Source organism: Ctenocephalides felis, unplaced genomic scaffold, assembly GCF_003426905.1.
Source record: "Ctenocephalides felis isolate EL2017-DRISC unplaced genomic scaffold, ASM342690v1 CF-g0.4_SCAFFOLD_00912, whole genome shotgun sequence".
Classification (NCBI taxonomy): Eukaryota; Metazoa; Arthropoda; class Insecta; order Siphonaptera; family Pulicidae; genus Ctenocephalides; species Ctenocephalides felis.
Window position 1 is genome coordinate 1 of NW_020537066.1, and position 17239 is coordinate 17239.

General features: G+C 29.5%; 1 protein-coding gene and 1 pseudogene across 1 annotated transcript; both read right to left on the reverse strand.

Moving 5' to 3' along the window:
- Positions 1-7535: 7535 nt before the first annotated feature.
- On the reverse strand, positions 7536-12384 carry LOC113365346 (arylsulfatase I-like). Its single transcript, XM_026606924.1, has 11 exons — positions 12265-12384; positions 11546-11705; positions 10762-10841; positions 10345-10519; positions 9861-10082; positions 9408-9565; positions 9020-9168; positions 8785-8924; positions 8056-8206; positions 7761-7880; positions 7536-7692 (listed from the first exon to the last, which is right to left on the reverse strand). Exons 1-11 carry the CDS (start codon positions 12382-12384, stop codon positions 7536-7538), a joined length of 1632 nt encoding a protein of 543 aa, XP_026462709.1.
- A 678-nt stretch (positions 12385-13062) lies between these two features.
- On the reverse strand, positions 13063-16813 carry LOC113365348 (annotated as a pseudogene).
- Between the last annotated feature and the right edge of the window lie 426 nt (positions 16814-17239).

Genomic DNA, 17239 nt, shown 5'->3' on the forward strand with positions numbered 1-17239 from the left:
TTAAAGCACTTTCAGGTCAAAAATTTTTATCGTTTGAAAAAAATCGTTTATACCCAATTATGATATTTTATTTTAATTAACAGATAAAAATTACGTTCAATGCTATGTTGGAATAACTATTTATACTTATTTCTTGCGAAATTGATTTTTTTAATTTTTTATTTTATTGTTTATACCTTTGCCGGGGTAAATGCTCAAATGGTCCTTGGTACCCCACCCACATATAAGCTTTTGTAGAAGTTACATAAAATGATCTGTTTAATCTTACTTAAAAATAACGATGTATTTTATAGAACATTTAAATAACGCATATTTAAAAAATATATTAGGGTTTCGTAAACTGAACAATAGTGCTCACAACCAACACCCTCACAAAAACTTAGAACAAAAGAAAATATTTTTCTCGTGGATTTTGTTTTTACTTACGACGTAAGAATCAAATATTGTTGTTCAAAACTTAACTTGTTTTTGAGATATCGTTGGTGGACTTTTAATCTCCGCTCTACCCTATTGAAAATTAAAGATTTTTTATTTAAATGTTTTCAGTTCTTAATTTATGTCCACTTTTTTGTGTAAAATTTATTGCTGAATTATAAAACTCCTTGATGAATTTTGTAATTTTTTCTTATTGGATTAAAATGATAAAAGCAATCACATCGATCAAAATATCTACTTCTAATTTCTTTGGTCTACGTTTTTGTCTTATATCCAATATTTAGAAACAAGATTGGGACACATTAGTGATATAAGTGTTAAAAATGATATAACAGAATTTATTGCCTAACTTACTAGACAAGACCAGGTTGCGCTTGAATGCATAGTTTTTTTTATTCGCTTCATTGATTTTTATTTATGACATATTTATTAAGAATAAACAAGATCGAAGCTATGATTAGAAATTGCAAGCTTTATCGTAGAAAATATCACGACATTATTGTCTTTATTATGAACTATTTTCCTAGAGTACAGAGCACGTGCGGTAATAAATTATTACTGAGATATTTGTAATAAATAACTACATACTTATATAATTTGTAACAAATTGGCTATTGGAAAAGGTATAATTATAATTGTGAAACTAAGAATTCAAAACCATTTAAGTCTAGGTTTAGTGCCACAGGATTTATTTCATTTACGCATTTCTGTATTAATAATAGTTTCTGGAATTTTGATAAACTGCAAACTTTTGTAAAATGTTGATGATAAATATGCATTATATTACCCAGATAAGTTATATTTTTATTTGAACCAAAACAATTTATTAGACCTATTAATTTGCAACTGCCCTTTTTATGACTGCTCACAACTTTTCATCTGAAGATTTCTTCCTATTGAAAACCTGATCTCGAAATATTTGAAATTTATATTCAAATATGTTTCTAGGTTAAAATGGTTCTTTCTGACCATTTCTGCGTCTGATTTAATTATTCATGATCACTATTATATTAACCATTAGTTTGTCATATAAATACTCTAGAACGAAAATTTCGAGCAGGACTCCTCAAAAGATATAAGTTTAATTTCATAAATAGATGTTGTTAATAATGGAATGAAAAAAAACTCTCTTTTTAATTTTACTTCTTACTCAATTTAGTAAATCAAGTAAACAATGGCAAAACTTGACAGTACAAAGTATGATTAATGTACAAAAAGCAACAAAAAGTATTGGTAGTCTTGTGATAATTGTTTTCATATAGAAAATTAATATCTATATAAAGTTAACTTGAAATTAATTTCATATATAAAACTAATATATAGAGTTGTTGTAAATTCTTTAATTTTCTTTCAGTAGGAGGATTACAGCGCTTTTTAGAACAAAAAATATACTAAATGTTATATTGCAATCTAGTCATAATTTTGTGAAATTATTTCTAACCTGTAAGAAAAATTAAAGTTTGATTAAAATACTATTATTAATACTTGAAATTTTGAAAAACGTACATGATTGTGTATTGGATTTGTTTATTATCATGCATGCTATTATCATAAACAATCAAGGTTAAATTTGGACAGTTAATAAATAACAATTTAATAAAATAATAAATTTTGTTAACATGACTCCAAACTTTTTTATTTGATGTACTTTCCTCAAAAAATTAGTACTATACTATTTTGGTAAAAAATTACATATTATAAGTCTCTAGTATAGGCGTTATATATTTTTGTTTAAATTGTGCTGCATACTACATGTAGTATACAATGTCCCTTTTCGGCGGACTATTGTAAATTCATTAAATTTACTAAATGTTCTTTACTGGACAGTTGTAAATAAGAGTTAATAAAAAAAAAAAAAAAATTGTGCTGCAAAACATTCTTGATATTTTCATTTTATAAGGACCTGCCTTTGCCAAAAACTAAACACCACTTCTCCCCGTCATTACCCATTGAATGTTTTTTGGATCATTCAAATCGGATGCTCAAAAAATCGATTTCTATTTTCTGCGCTCTTTTTTTTTTATTATTAACTCTTTTATTTACAACTGTCCAGTATAGGACATTCAGTAAATCTGCGCTCTTTGCTCTTTATCTCCGTAACTGCTAGACTTGCCTTTGCCAAAAACTAATCAGCACGTCTCCCTATCAATAGAAATCGAATATTTTTGAACCATTTAAATCGGTTGATCCGTGCGCCCGGAAACGTGGACAAAAAATTGTATCCATACATACACACACACACATCCATTTTTTCTGAGGTATGCCAAAATGTTCAGAAACCTTCAAAACGTGAAGAAATGAAAAAAAAATCAATTTCGATTTTTGGACGATTACAATAACTTATCCTACGGGAAGTTAATAAATGAAATTCAATTATCTTTTACCATGGGTGCCTATTTAGTGATTAATATCTGAATCATCAGATGAACCATTTCATTTCTATATTTTCATTATATGACTGTTCGATTACTTCTGCGGTCAAAAGTGTTAGAAAGAACTTTACTTCGAATTTTAATAATTTAATTCAAAGAAATGATTTTGAATAAATGAAATAGGTCTATGACTGTACTACCACGACTTCCCAAAGAGCGCCGTGGCCGTCTGCAAACCCAAAAATGCAAATGACTTGTAAGAACAATACAAGCCGATATTTGATTTTTTGCTGTGACACATCATGAAAATGCATTCTGAATACGAATACGAAATTAGATTTGTTTGTTGTTGCCTGAATTTGTACGCATATTATATTTAGATTGTTACATACTTTTATTATAGTGATGCATTTTTGAAAAAAGTTGCAGTCAATGCACTATCCTGTGGCAATTCTAGTAACTTTGTGTATTAATGACCTCGGAGAATTTCGAAAATTCGATATGGTGTTATATTGAAAATGCACATTCGTTGAACTCTTCTTACATGGATTTGCGATGATGAATAAATTACATATTTGTTTTACATTTTAACATGTGGATGCATTGTATACATTAGCTGAATGAAATAATTGTTTTTTGTGTTCGATTGGCATATTTTGAAATTGTAATAAATCATACTTTAAGTTTAATAAACTTTCACAAAGTTTTATGATAAGTGAGTTTAACTTAAAAATAGGAATAGATATTAGTGCTTTTGCGTGCAGGATTTTGTCCATCCGTCGTCTCTGACTTAACTAAAAAAAAGTTATAAATTGCAAAAATCAATCACATATAAATTAAATTTGATAATGCTGATTATATTACATTATTTTGTTCGAAATACTTTGAACATAAGATTAAGAAAGTTGCTAGGTAAATGAATATTCAAAAATATTAGCAAATCGTGATTCACTCAAAGCTAATCGATTATTTTACTCTTATCATCTATATCTGTTAATGGTAAAATAAAATTTATTACTTTGATAATATTTACATAACAGTATTCTATTTATACAATAATACAAGGTATATTATTCCTTTGGGCAGGCAGTCGAAATAGAATGATTTTGTTGAAACTTCTTTCTTTTATACCATGATGGAGATACCCCCTCTTTCACTCCTAGATAGATATCCTCATCAGGTCCGCATTCTATATATAATTTTGTATTCTAACACCTCCCCTCAAAATTATATTTATTATACTATTTGCAGTCCATCCATTCCAATTCTCCTCAGACACTCTTCGTGTTTATTTCTAGTCAAACCTTTAGTAAGCCACCGGAGAATATGTCTCACAAAAATCTTCACCATATTTTTGTGAACATCCTTTTGCAACTAACCGCACCTTTTTTCTATTAGGTTCTCCATCTAATTTTGTTGTAAAAACAAATCTGTTTCCAATAACTTTCTTTTGTGTGGGTCTCTCAACTATATCCCATGACATATTTTTGATTTGCGCAAGGTACTCGTCTTCTAACGCTTTCCTCCATTCGTCAGCATCACCTAGCTGACTAGCTTGTTCCCAAGTCGTAATATTAATTTTGGATATATTAAAAGCATTTTCAAATATTTCACATTTTTCACTAATCACATTGTTTTCGTTTGAAATCTCTTTATCAACCTCCCCTTCTCCAGAGGATTCTCCTAATGTATCTTCGATCATCTCTTTATTTATTTGGTATTCTTTTCGCGGCCTTCCCGCATGACCTGTCCGAATAATCCTAGGACGCCCTTTTCCACGTTTTGATTGCTGCTGTGTTGGTCTTTCATGGTTTGTATTTTGCTCGACATTTCCTAATTTTAAATATACATCATAACCATTTTCACTATATATCTCACTATATTCATTATTAAATCCAGAATAGTTCAAGAATCTAACGTCTCTGCTCTCAATTATCTTATTGCTTCCCGGTATATATATTCGATAAGCCTTAGCATTATTCGAATAACCAACAAAGATTCCAGGTTTAGATCTCGAATCAAATTTTCCTTTGATATTACCATTTTTAATCAAAACATATGCTTTTGATCCAAATATTTGTAAATAACCTAAATTTGGAATTTTTCCAGTCCATACCGTATATGGTATACATCCATCTAGTGCACTTGTTGGACATCTGTTTCTAGTGTAATTGGCATTGCAAACAGCCTCAGCCCAAAACCGTTGTGGTGCCCCCGCTTGCTTTAACATGCAACGTGCCATTTCTATCAATGTCCGGTTCTTCCTTTCGGCTACACCATTTTGTTGAGGCGTATACGGTGAAGTAAGCCGTCTTTTGATACCATTATTATTTAAAAAATTATTGAATTCATTATTACAATATTCTCTGCCATTATCTGTCTGCAAAGCTTTAATCTTGTGTCCAGTTTCGTTTTCTACATACATTTTATATTGCTTAAATGCACTCAGTACTTCGGATTTACACTTTATGAAATATACTTCACACCAACGTGATGCATCATCAATAAACGTTACAAAATATTTCATACCTGAGAATGAAGGAGCTCTCATTGGCCCACATACATCACTGTGTATAATTTCTAATAAATTCTTCGTACGAATCTCCTTCGATTTTGGAAAGGGTAATCTCGTTTGTTTTTCACTAACACAGATTTCACAATTTGTTAACCTTTTATTAATATTTACATTTAAACCGTGCACTCTTTTATTTTTAACCATTGCTTTAATGTCATATTCATTCAAGTGCCCTAACTTTTTTGTGCCACACATCAATACCCTTCGTATTTTCACTCACACTTTTCGCTGAATTCACTTTTTCATTAATATAATATAAATCACCTCGACGACGTGCTTTCAATTCAATCTTGCCTTCTTTAGTTAGAAATGCACTCTTTCGTGTAAAAATCACTTTATATCCATTATCAGTGGCTTTAGATACTGATAATAAATTAATTCGTAAGTCTGGAACATATAACACATTTTCTAATCTCACGTGTTTATCTTTATTTTGTTCAAACGTGGTCTGAATATTTCCAATTCCTTTAATAACAGTACAGTCGTTATTAGCCAGTTTCAATTCCGCATTTGATCGATTAAGGTTTTCAAAATTATTCTTTTGATGACACATATGGCTTGTACACCCGCTATCTAAGCACCAAATATTGTCTGGTAATGATGATTGTTCATTAAAGCCAAACAACACGCTTTGTTCACTACTATATGTTGTGGACTGCTTACCGGCTGGATACCTCGATCGGCAGTCTCGAGCAAAATGTCCTCCTTTTTCGCATCTATGACACTTTATTTGCCGACGTGATTCAAATTTGGTTACGCAATCACGTGCAAAATGTCCGACTTTCTTGCATTTATGGCATATACTTCTTCGATATGCAGCATTCGATTTATGATCTGATGGCTCCTTATTTATTCTTTCCGAATAAAGTATCCCCTGTGAATGTTTATTTTCCTCATCTAGTTTGTTGCCTTGAATTCTGTCAAACAATCTAACCTTTAAAACTTCCAGTGTTGGCAACTTCTCCTGCGCTTCTATGGATTCTTTAAACATTGCGAATGATTCAGGGAGACTGTGCATTAGTAACGTTACCAGCATTTCGTCTGGGACTACAATGCCGATATCGTTGAGTTTCGCAGCAGTTTCACAAAAATCTGTCACATGTTTTGCCAAATCATCGCCTTCATGCATCTTTAATGTTACGCATTTTTTCATGAGAGTTGTTCGCCTCGTTGCACCCCGACTTTCGAATAGTTCCTGCAATTTGTCCCATATCGCTTTCGCGGAACCGAGACGCGCGCACATTTTTAATTTTTTTCCTCTCATGTGTAGTACCAAATCAGATTGCGCTTTTCCGTCATTTATAACCCATTCCGCATATTTTTCGGCGGTCAACGGTTTCGCTATTTCGCCGCTTACATATCCCCATAAGTCATTCTTCTTCAGAATGGCTGTTAAATGAATTTTCCATTCATCATAGTTCTCCTCGCACAATGGTTCGATTTTGATTGAAGACGTCATCTTTTTGTAAACAACACTACACTTTAAATTCTATACTTCAAAAACACTCACTGTTTACGTCAGGATCCCGTTAATCGTTATCAGTCTCTAGATTCCCGAACTCGCTCAGTACGCTGGGCTTCTACCTGGACTTGTACCTGGGATTCTACCTGGGATTTCACCTGGGCTTCTATCTGGGCCCATAACCAATGTTAATGGTAAAATAAAATTTATTACTTTGATAATATTTACATAACAGTATTCTATTTATACAATAATACAAGGTATATTATTCCTTTGGGCAGGCAGTCGAAATAGAATGATTTTGTTGAAACTTCTTTCTTTTATACCATGATGGAGATACCCCCTCTTTCACTCCTAGATAGATATCCTCATCAGGTCCGCATTCTATATATAATTTTGTATTCTAACAATATCATATCGACAAATTCTAATATTACAAATCAGTCTTAAATTTAATTAAAAGATGGCATTATTTTCAATTTTATATTAAATTGACAGTACCTGATAGAGTGAAATTTTCTGTTATAGTAATAACAATTATAGTAATAGTTTCTGTTAAAGTAATAACAATTATATGAGAAAAGTGCTATAGAAATTAATATTTTTTGTGACAAGCTGAACTATATTTCTAAAAAAATCTTTTAAAAAATAAAATTTTATTAATTAAGTTATCCTGCCAGTGTTAATATTGTCAATCAATTGAAGTGTCAAAATCTCCAAAATTCGTCCAAGTATGATCCCATAAGCTAGGATTACTTTGTGGATGATTAGGTAAATTTCCTGGTGGAACTATAGTGGAATTGTATTTGTCCAGCAAATTTAAGAGTTTATTTAAGATCTCTGGTTTTCTATAAAATAAAACAATAAATTTATGTTGTAAACGGTTAGTAGTAAATTATTATTATCACTCAGTTACCTGTTTGCTAAATTGTTGCGTTCACAAGGATCAGCAATGAGATCAAATAAACAAGGACCATTTTTCAAAACACATGATGATGAGGCTTTTGTTTCTGAACACTTGACTTCTGAACTATATCTAAAATAAAGTTTATATAAAAATTATGAGGTCATTTGCTACATTACCATTAAAGTGCTCAGAAGGCTTAATAATGCAATAAAAGACCATAATATTTCGAATGAAATATTTTAAAAACAGAATTATTTAATTAGACTTGATGCATTGTGTTGTTTAGCATGTTAGCAATTTTTACCTTAATTTTTTAATTTTATTTATTGATGGGTATTGACCAAGACGTTTCATTGCTCTACCAACTTTGCTGTCAATCATTTTCTCAATATCATAAATATCGTTTCTTCCAGAAGGTCCATACCAACCATTCAATTCTCCATCAAATATATCACCTAGTAATAAAATATCATTTTAATATACATTTATTTAATATTTGGCATATGTTTGAATAAGTAATATTTTTCTGGAAAACGATAAATATAATGCTGCTGTAGTTAGACAAATACCGAACAAAATTTGAGGTGCCAATTTAGACTTATTTTCAATAGTTTAGGAATTGTGGTTTAGGGAAATAAATATACGACAAATTTAATCAAAGTGTGTAAAAAACTGTTTATCAATAAAACATATAGTAATAATTACTTTTGTCGAGTATATGATATACCAGTGGCTTCCAACCTTTTTTGCATTGCGCCACCTCATCCTTATCAGAAAAAATACGCATCCCTTAATTTTTTTCATCAATTTAATTTCATAAATACTCGACTGATATTATCAAACTAGAAATTATTATGCAATATATGTAAAAATGCACATAAAAAAATTGTTTTGTTAATTTCTGTATACCATTGCTAAATTTTAGTTTACTTTTGAAGATAATATTTTGGAACCAGCTTTAGGTACTCCTAGCGCCCCACAGGTTGAAAACCACGGATCTGAACTAAATAACGTATATTTCTTTCATTCATACCTTTTATTAACTTAAATTTTCCGTTAATCAGAGCTGCTTGGCCGTAAATATCATCAATATTCAATAAAATTTCATTCCTTGGTGATGGTTTGTCTTCAGATAGCGCCTTCCATAAATCTAATCCATCCAAGTCTTTTATACTGAAGTATTTAACCACAATTTAGTAATTTTATTTTGAAAGTATGAAGTTTACTTATTTTATGTATTGTTTTATGTATATGCTAATACTTCTTACGGAATGTCTGCCTTAATTGCTGACAGTAATGTAGGCAACCAGTCACTAATATGCATCTTCTGATTACTAATTCTTTGAGATTTTTTAATTAGAGGCGACCAAATTGCAGCAGCTCCTCTTACGCCGCCTTCGAATAATGTGAATTTAGCCTAAAATCATTAAATCAAATCTCTCAATCAAATCAAGCTTAAATCATAGTAGACAGATAAAAGTTGATGATTATTCAAACACTTTATAAAATCTATAGCATGATATTTTATAGCGTTATAGCTATAAAATATCAAGAATTAGTTGTAATTTTTTATCGTCAAAATATATCGTTTCTAATATAACTAATTTACGTCAAAAGTATGTCATTTTAATAATTTATAACAAAAACAATCCTTACCCCTCTAAGTGGCCAATTGGATGCTGAATTTGGACCTATTCCCACAGGAGATCCTCCATTATCAGTAGAAAAAACTATTAAACTATCTTTCAGCATATTTTTGCGTGCCAAAGCATCTATAAGATCTCCAATAGCATCGTCCATTTTCTTTAATATGGCTTTAAAATTTTATTAAAATATTACTCAATTAATTATAAACCACGTATTAACATATAAATCTATCAGAAATAAATTAACGGTTTTTGCATAGCTTTTGAGATTTTTATCTAAGATAAGCATCAGTGGTTAAATGTTTATTTGACTTTAAAATTTACAGGTAACCAACAATGATAATTATCAAATTTTCATTGTCTTGACTTTATATTATACCTGTCGGCATCTAAAATTATAATTTCGTTCAGAGGTGCCAGTAAAAAAATTCAATTTGATCGTACAAACTGGCTAAAATTATACCTGCAAATTTTCTTCTTTGAAAATTTTCAATTCCTTTAAAACTTTCAACCACTTCATCAGGTGCTGGCAAAGGATTATAGGTATTTCCAGAATGAACAGCAGCATGGGCCATATATAAAAATAAAGGGTTAGTTGTATTATGATTTTCTACAATTTTAACAGCCTCTTGCGAAAATACATCTGTTGAATATTGACCGTGTAAATCCCAAGCAGCATCCATACCTAAAAATATTTTTAGAAATATAGTCTAGTCCGATAAAAGGTTTCAAGATATTTTAATATGATCAAAATCGAATTGTTTTGATCGAATGATCAAAAATTATTACATAAATTTCAGAATAAAGTTTTAGTACAGAATAGTTAAATGAAATAGAGGATAAAATTTACATCCAAAATTTAATATGCAAATTATTTATAGAAATATTCACTTTTTTGCTAGACTGGTAATATTTCATCAATTATATCTTCTTATGGCTGAATTTACCTCTCCTCATGTCCAAACCGTACCATGGTTCTTCATAGACAGAATGATCATAATAGTCGTGATATCCGGACCAAATTCCGAGATGTGAATCAAATCCCCTATATAAAGGTGTATATTCTTTTTTGTAATGTCCTAAATGCCATTTACCAATCATATGATTACTATATCCTAAATCCTAAAAATATATAAAATACAAAATAATAAAGAAAATTTCGTTTGATCTATTAATAATTTTACTCATATTCTCTAAATAAAGCGCTTCATTATTTTGATAATATAATTTTTTGAGAATCATATAATATTATTATAATAGATTATTAGAATAGATCAATATAATAAATTATTAGAACTGCAATCTATATTATTTGTACAATTTTAGAAAATTTAATAAACGTATATAGGAACTAGTATTCATACCTTAAGATATTGAGGAAGCAAACGTTCTCCTAAAGGAAGACCACGTGGTTCTCCGGCGTCTATAACTTTGTGCTGCATTCCTAATTTAGTTAATTTATTGTATGAATTTTGAAGCTACATAAATAATATTTATGGTAAATATAATTGTTCTATATGAAACGCCTTGCAAATCTGTGCAGATTTAAACAATAAAATTGTCTAATGGAATTGTAATACATTATCGATTCATCGATTCATACTAAAATTTATACAAGATTTATGAATTTATTATATTTACTATTTGCTTTTTGCTATATTCAATTTTTTCTTATTTATTTATTAATAGCAATCAAGATACAATTTAATCTTATAAGCTATTGTGACACAAAGGAGAGGAATCAAAAGAAAAATAATAATAATAGCAGTAAAAATAACAATAAAAAATAGCATAAAATACCAGTTTTTGAGAGGACTAAGCATCCGATTTGAATGATTCAAATAACTTTCAGCTTGTATTGACAAAACGATTGCTTTTGGGGGAAAAAAATTAATTAAACACAGTAAAATCAAATCAGAACAAAAAAAAACAAAGATATCCTAGATGTGACATATACCATTATGTATAGAAATATTCATTTCTGTATAGTGTTTAATGAAATTCGTTTTGAATTGCAAATTCTTGAGCTTATAAAAGAAAATAATATTATGTTTTGACTCTACCTGGACAATTTCATTAAACAAGTTTTTTGAACAACATTGAAGGTTTTTTAGTAAAATTATGTCTAATAATATTAATGGCCATTACCTAAATGAATTGGATATTTTCCAGTCATTAGAGCACTTCTTGATGGTGTACATAGTGGCTGAACGTAATAGTTTTGCAAAATCACTCCAGAATAGGCAAGGGCATCTATGTTAGGTGTTGGAATTTGTGATGAACCATGAAATCCGACATCATTCCAACCCTGAAATATTATAGTTTCTGTATAGTAAAATCAAACCATGAAAAAAGTCTATGAACATGAAAAAATGTAAAAAAAACTGAACAACACCTTAAAACATTTCTTTTTAGACTACTGATAAAGGAAACTTTGAGATGTGCAAATCATCACTTGTATAATTTTATTCTTGTGGCAACTGAATCAACATTGCCGTTGATTCAGTTGCACTTTTGCCAATATATTAAACAGTTTACTTGCGTGTTTGAAAATTATTAATTTATAATTAATTAATAAATCAATTTTTATTTTTGCTAATTTTGGAACATTTATCATGTAAATCGATTGAAAATTCAGAAATAATTATAAAAAATTAAACTCTCTTAAACTTTTTATGTTTGTCAAAAATTTAAAAATAATACCACAATTGACACTATTCGCTACTTCACAAATCTATGTATCAGCTGATACTAGATTTATTTCAAGTATTATAATAACATCATCGATAAGAGAGATAATAACATGTTGTTTCTAAACACATATATTTTCTACAATAGTATTTACAATAAATATATAATTAACTTACCAAGTCATCAGCCAAAATAAATATTATATGAGGTCTTTTAACATTTTCGCAAAAGCTCAAGCTACAGCAGTTTGACACAAATATTAAAAAGCACAAAAAAATATTTTCTCGGCTAGCCATTTTGCAATTATACAAATAAATAAACGTATAATTTACATTTTACATCGTATAAATTTGTGTGATAAAATTTTAGTTAATCGGCTAATAAAGATTATGATATTGCTAATGACGAAGTCAATATTTAGATGAGATTATAGTATTAAATCAATAATATTAACTTATCAGGTGTGATATTATTTATTAAAGTGTAATAAAAATGTATTAAATTAATAATACAATAATTTTGTCAGTGATGAACGTAAGCATTTTGATATATTATTGATTATGATGTTAATTTTTTACACTTTAGAAATCACGATTTTAAAAGCAACGTTTTAAAAACACTTATCACATATTTGATTAAATCCTTAGATCTTTGTGTCGAAGTCTTTAAATTATGGAAAACCAAATTCAATTATTAACACACTTTATATATAAGATTTAACTATGTCAAACTGTGTTTTACTTCGTCTAACATGGAAACATTTAGAAATAAATTCTCCGCGTTGGTCTCAGCGCACACATTTATTTTATTACTTCAGAATGATAAGAATAACAGGTTAATAATTTATGCAACAATTTATTTACTGCACATGAATTAATCGATAAAACACTGCAAATATCTTCTTTATCAAATAGATATTGATTGTTTCATATCACATATTATATGTAAAATGTAATCTTATATGCTATTTATTATTACAAGGGCAAAGTAATGTTATGATCGCCAAAGTTTGACCAGGTATGATCAAAGAGACTCGGCCTGGATCTCGGATCAATTGGTAGGTTGCTTGGAGGCATAATAAAACTAGAGTTGTAGGTAGCCAGTAAATCTTGTAATTTTTCTAGTATTTGTGGTTCACTAAAAATACAAAAATATAAAAGTAAAAGATATGTTAAATTAATTTAAATGTAAGCGTTATTCAGTATTTTTTGTCAATATCCAGCAGGCCCAGTTGTATTTAATGTAAAGAGGACGAATTTTTTGTTCATTTTTTTTTACCCATATCTTTTCGGCCGACTATTGTAAATTCATCAAATTTATTTGATATCAAAGAGATAATAAAAAAAAATCTTAACAGCGATCAGAATCTTACGTCCTATAAGCAGTTGGGCTGAAACTTCTCCTTCGTGTTTTTAGATGGTAACCCAATGGTTAATCCATCCATATTTGATGATTTTAGTACTACGATTTCTCTAATAGGGCTAACTTCTTATTGGTGAATCAAGGGCTATTTTCACTTGGAAAGATATTGCTATCTTTATTTTCAAGTGAAAATTGTATAAAATTATGAAATTTTAGATTGGTCAAAATAGTTTTGTTGACATTTAGAAATCTAGTGATGTGCAATCCTATATATCATAATTTAAAGTCTATTTTGTTACATCATTAGTCTAATAACGAAATAATATAACTAATATTAAACTAGATTATTCACTAACTGTACCTGATACATATCGGTGTATTCCCTATATAATTAAAAATTTCTACAAAAATGAAGTTTCAGACCTGTAGTTATTACGATAGAAAATAACTTATAGTTTATTATATTACATATTATTTATTCAATTTTGTATTATTTTCTTACCTTTGAGCTAAGTTATTTTGTTCGCATGGATCAGCAACAAGATCAAATACACAAGGGCCCATTTTCAAATTGCATTCAGTTGATGGTTTAATTTCAGGGCATTCGAGATCAGCTTGTTTTCTGAAATATTTGTTACATAAATTTTTACAGTTATTTTTATAATATTAATACAGCAAATTAGCTAAAAAAATCATTTTTTATTTGTTAGAAATTTATGTTTTTGTGTTTTTTTATGTTCAGCCTCATTATGTTTTATGTTTTTTATAGAGTTTACTATATTAAATAAATTGTGTTCACCTTAGGAGGTAATTTGTTCTGGAGTTGGAGCATATCCCAGTTTCTCCAAGCCTTTCTAGTTTTACTTGCTAAGATTTTGTCCATATTATATGTAATATTGCGCCCAGACGGTCCATACCAAACCATTCCATCCTCCGTTGAAAATGTCTCCTGATATAATTGCAAATATTTAAACGTTTGTATAAATTGGTATTTATACATATATATGTTTTTCAAATATGTATATATTGCTAGCATATCATTTCTAATTTTAAGAGATGATTTGCTAATTTTTACTTCCATCAACTAATGAATTATTATTTATCGAATCATTGTTTACTCTTCGTTTTCAAAAATTTAATTTCGTTTTTCGCAAAGTTTTTTTAATCAATGTTCAATTAGCGGGAGAGTAGGTACTAATTGTAAAAACTTCATATAATTCTGGTACAAATTTGTGATAGTTATATATATAATTGGACTCTGCGCAAATTATATAGAACATAGAGGCAAATTTTCATTAGAAATTAATAATATGAAAGAAATAACAATATGGAGAAATATTATATCTAACGATTTTATTAAAAAAATGCATGCAGAAAATGTGTATGGTAAAGAGATACCAAAGAAATAAATAAATAAATAAGATGATTTGCTTGCTCCGTACTCAAAATTACACTTAAATATATAAAAAACTAAGGATCATATTTTTTATGTCAAAACCGAGACGGTAAGTCCTGGACGGGGGAGGGATGTATGCTAAAAAATTTAATATGATTTTAGAATAAAAAATACTATTTAAAATTTGTTTTTTTTTTTAAGAGTAATATTTTTTTAAATCAATTAATTATCAAGTAAGAGCGAAGATTCAATTTAGACCTATAGTTTTTAAAAACTATAACAATCTAATCCGGGACAAATATTATTTTTAGAAAAAACCGGGACACCTTGTGATATGGTCACCTTAATAAAACAATATCGAATGTCTATCCTTTCAAATATAGAATTATCTGCCATTATCTAATATCAAGATGGGTCTTCCAATATGGCCAAATGGGGATACACAGTCTAATGCAAAACTGTGGAACAGAAATTGTTTATCAAATATATTCTGATTGTACTAAAATACGAATTTCATATAAATTAAATTTCATAAGTTTTTTTCAATAAGCGTTTTCTCATAAAGGTAAAATATCATGGCACGGTAAAATATCATGGCAGTCCACAGGTCGATCGCGATCACCTCAAAGTCTAGAAATTCGTGATTGTGGGTCTCGTTTATCTTATTTAAAAATCATCTGTGGCCTTGCTTGTTATCAAAATATTTCGTTTTTGAAAATTAGGTAACGTAATTATCAATGTATCATTAATTAGTGATCGACTCTACTGAATAGTAGGTACCAATGTACGTGTATTAAGCCGAGATTTCAAAAAGTTAATAGACCATAATTATGATAAAGCAAATCTATTCAAATTTCAGCTTCATAATACCTTGCATTAGTTTATATCTTCCATCGATGACTGCAGCTTGTTTATACCTATCGTCCAAATTTAATAAAATCTCACTTCTTGGCGACGGTGCATCTTCAGACAAACTTTTCCTAAATCCATGCCATCCAAATTATTTATTCTTAAAAATTTAACATTGGTTATTGAATTGTCTTCAACAGCACTAATTTATAATAGTTTTATCATTATACTAACGATATATTAGCTCCAATAGCGGAAAATAGCGTCGGCATCCAGTCACTGATATGTATTCTTTGATTACTTACTCTTTGAGATTTTTTAATTAGAGTGACCAAATTAATCCGGCGCCTCTTACGGCACCTTCAAACAACGTGTATTTTACCTAAAGATTAAAATCAATTCATAATCTATAGTTGAATTGTTACCAATTTATGTTCAATGGGACTACTGCTAAAAATTCTAAACTGAAGATCATAACGAATAGGCAGGATATTATTTTAAGTATATATTTTATATGATTGTACCCCTCTGAGTGGCCAATTGGAGGCAGCATTTAAATTAAATCCAGCTGGAGCACCACCATTATCTGTTGAGAAGATAATTATACTATCTTTCAGCATGTCTTTCTTAGATAATGCTTCCACCACTCGCCAATTGCATCGTCCATTTTTGTTAAAATCGCTGTAAATTCAAACAATTGTTAGGATAAACCGGATTAAAAATCAGATTCCAGTAAATTAACCTGCAAATCTTCTCCTTTGATAATTTTCGATGCCGTTGAAACTATCGACTACATTATCAGGTGCTGGTAAAGGACTGTAGGAATTGGAAGAATGTACTGCGGTATGAGCTACATATAAAAATAGTGGTTCGGAAGAATTGTGATTTTCTACAATTTTACACCTTCTTTGGAATATACATCGGTAGTATACTGCCCGTGCAAATCCCATGCAGCTTCCAAACCTGTGGAAGGAATAAAATTGTTTATATTCATTATTATTAATTGTACTGTGTTAACTTACCTCTGCGCATATCTAATCCGAACCAGGAATTTTCGCTAACGGTGGTGTCGTAGTAATCATGATGTCCTGCCCATGCCCTATATGAGATCGAAACCCCTGTACAAAGAGTGTACTCCTTTTGTAATGTCCTAATGCCACTTTCCAAGCATACGATTAGTGTATCCCAAATCCTAAATACCAACCGATAATTTGCAGAAATAATTTCAATGAAAAAGTAGAAACCAAAGTAGGTCCTAATGCTTATATATGGCATTATTTATGTGAGGAAACTGTTATATACTTGATTCAAATTAATTAATTAATTATTTGCTCATTTGTTTCATAATCAGTAATTATATTGATATATAAGAGTAGAGCAACTTAATTTGCTAAAATATAATCGAAATTTAGATTATATTGCAAACTTAGATATTTTACACTCATCCCTATGATTTTACTTAGGGAAAGTCCCGTAACGCCAGACGGCACCTAATGCCGGACACTCTATTTAACACGTATTATTTAGGCGAGTTTTTTTGCAAT

Excerpts from the sequence above, each read along its gene's own strand:
- LOC113365346 (XM_026606924.1), bottom strand. The coding sequence starts at position 12,384 with ATGGCTAGCCGAGAAAATATTTTTTTGTGCTTTTTAATATTTGTGTCA. Across the intron at positions 10,842-11,545 it reads AAAATATCCAATTCATTTAG|GAATGCAGCACAAAGTTATA; the intron begins GTAATGGCCATT and ends TAACTAAATTAG. Across the intron at positions 9,169-9,407 it reads CCAATTGGCCACTTAGAGGG|GCTAAATTCACATTATTCGA; the intron begins GTAAGGATTGTT and ends TAATGATTTTAG.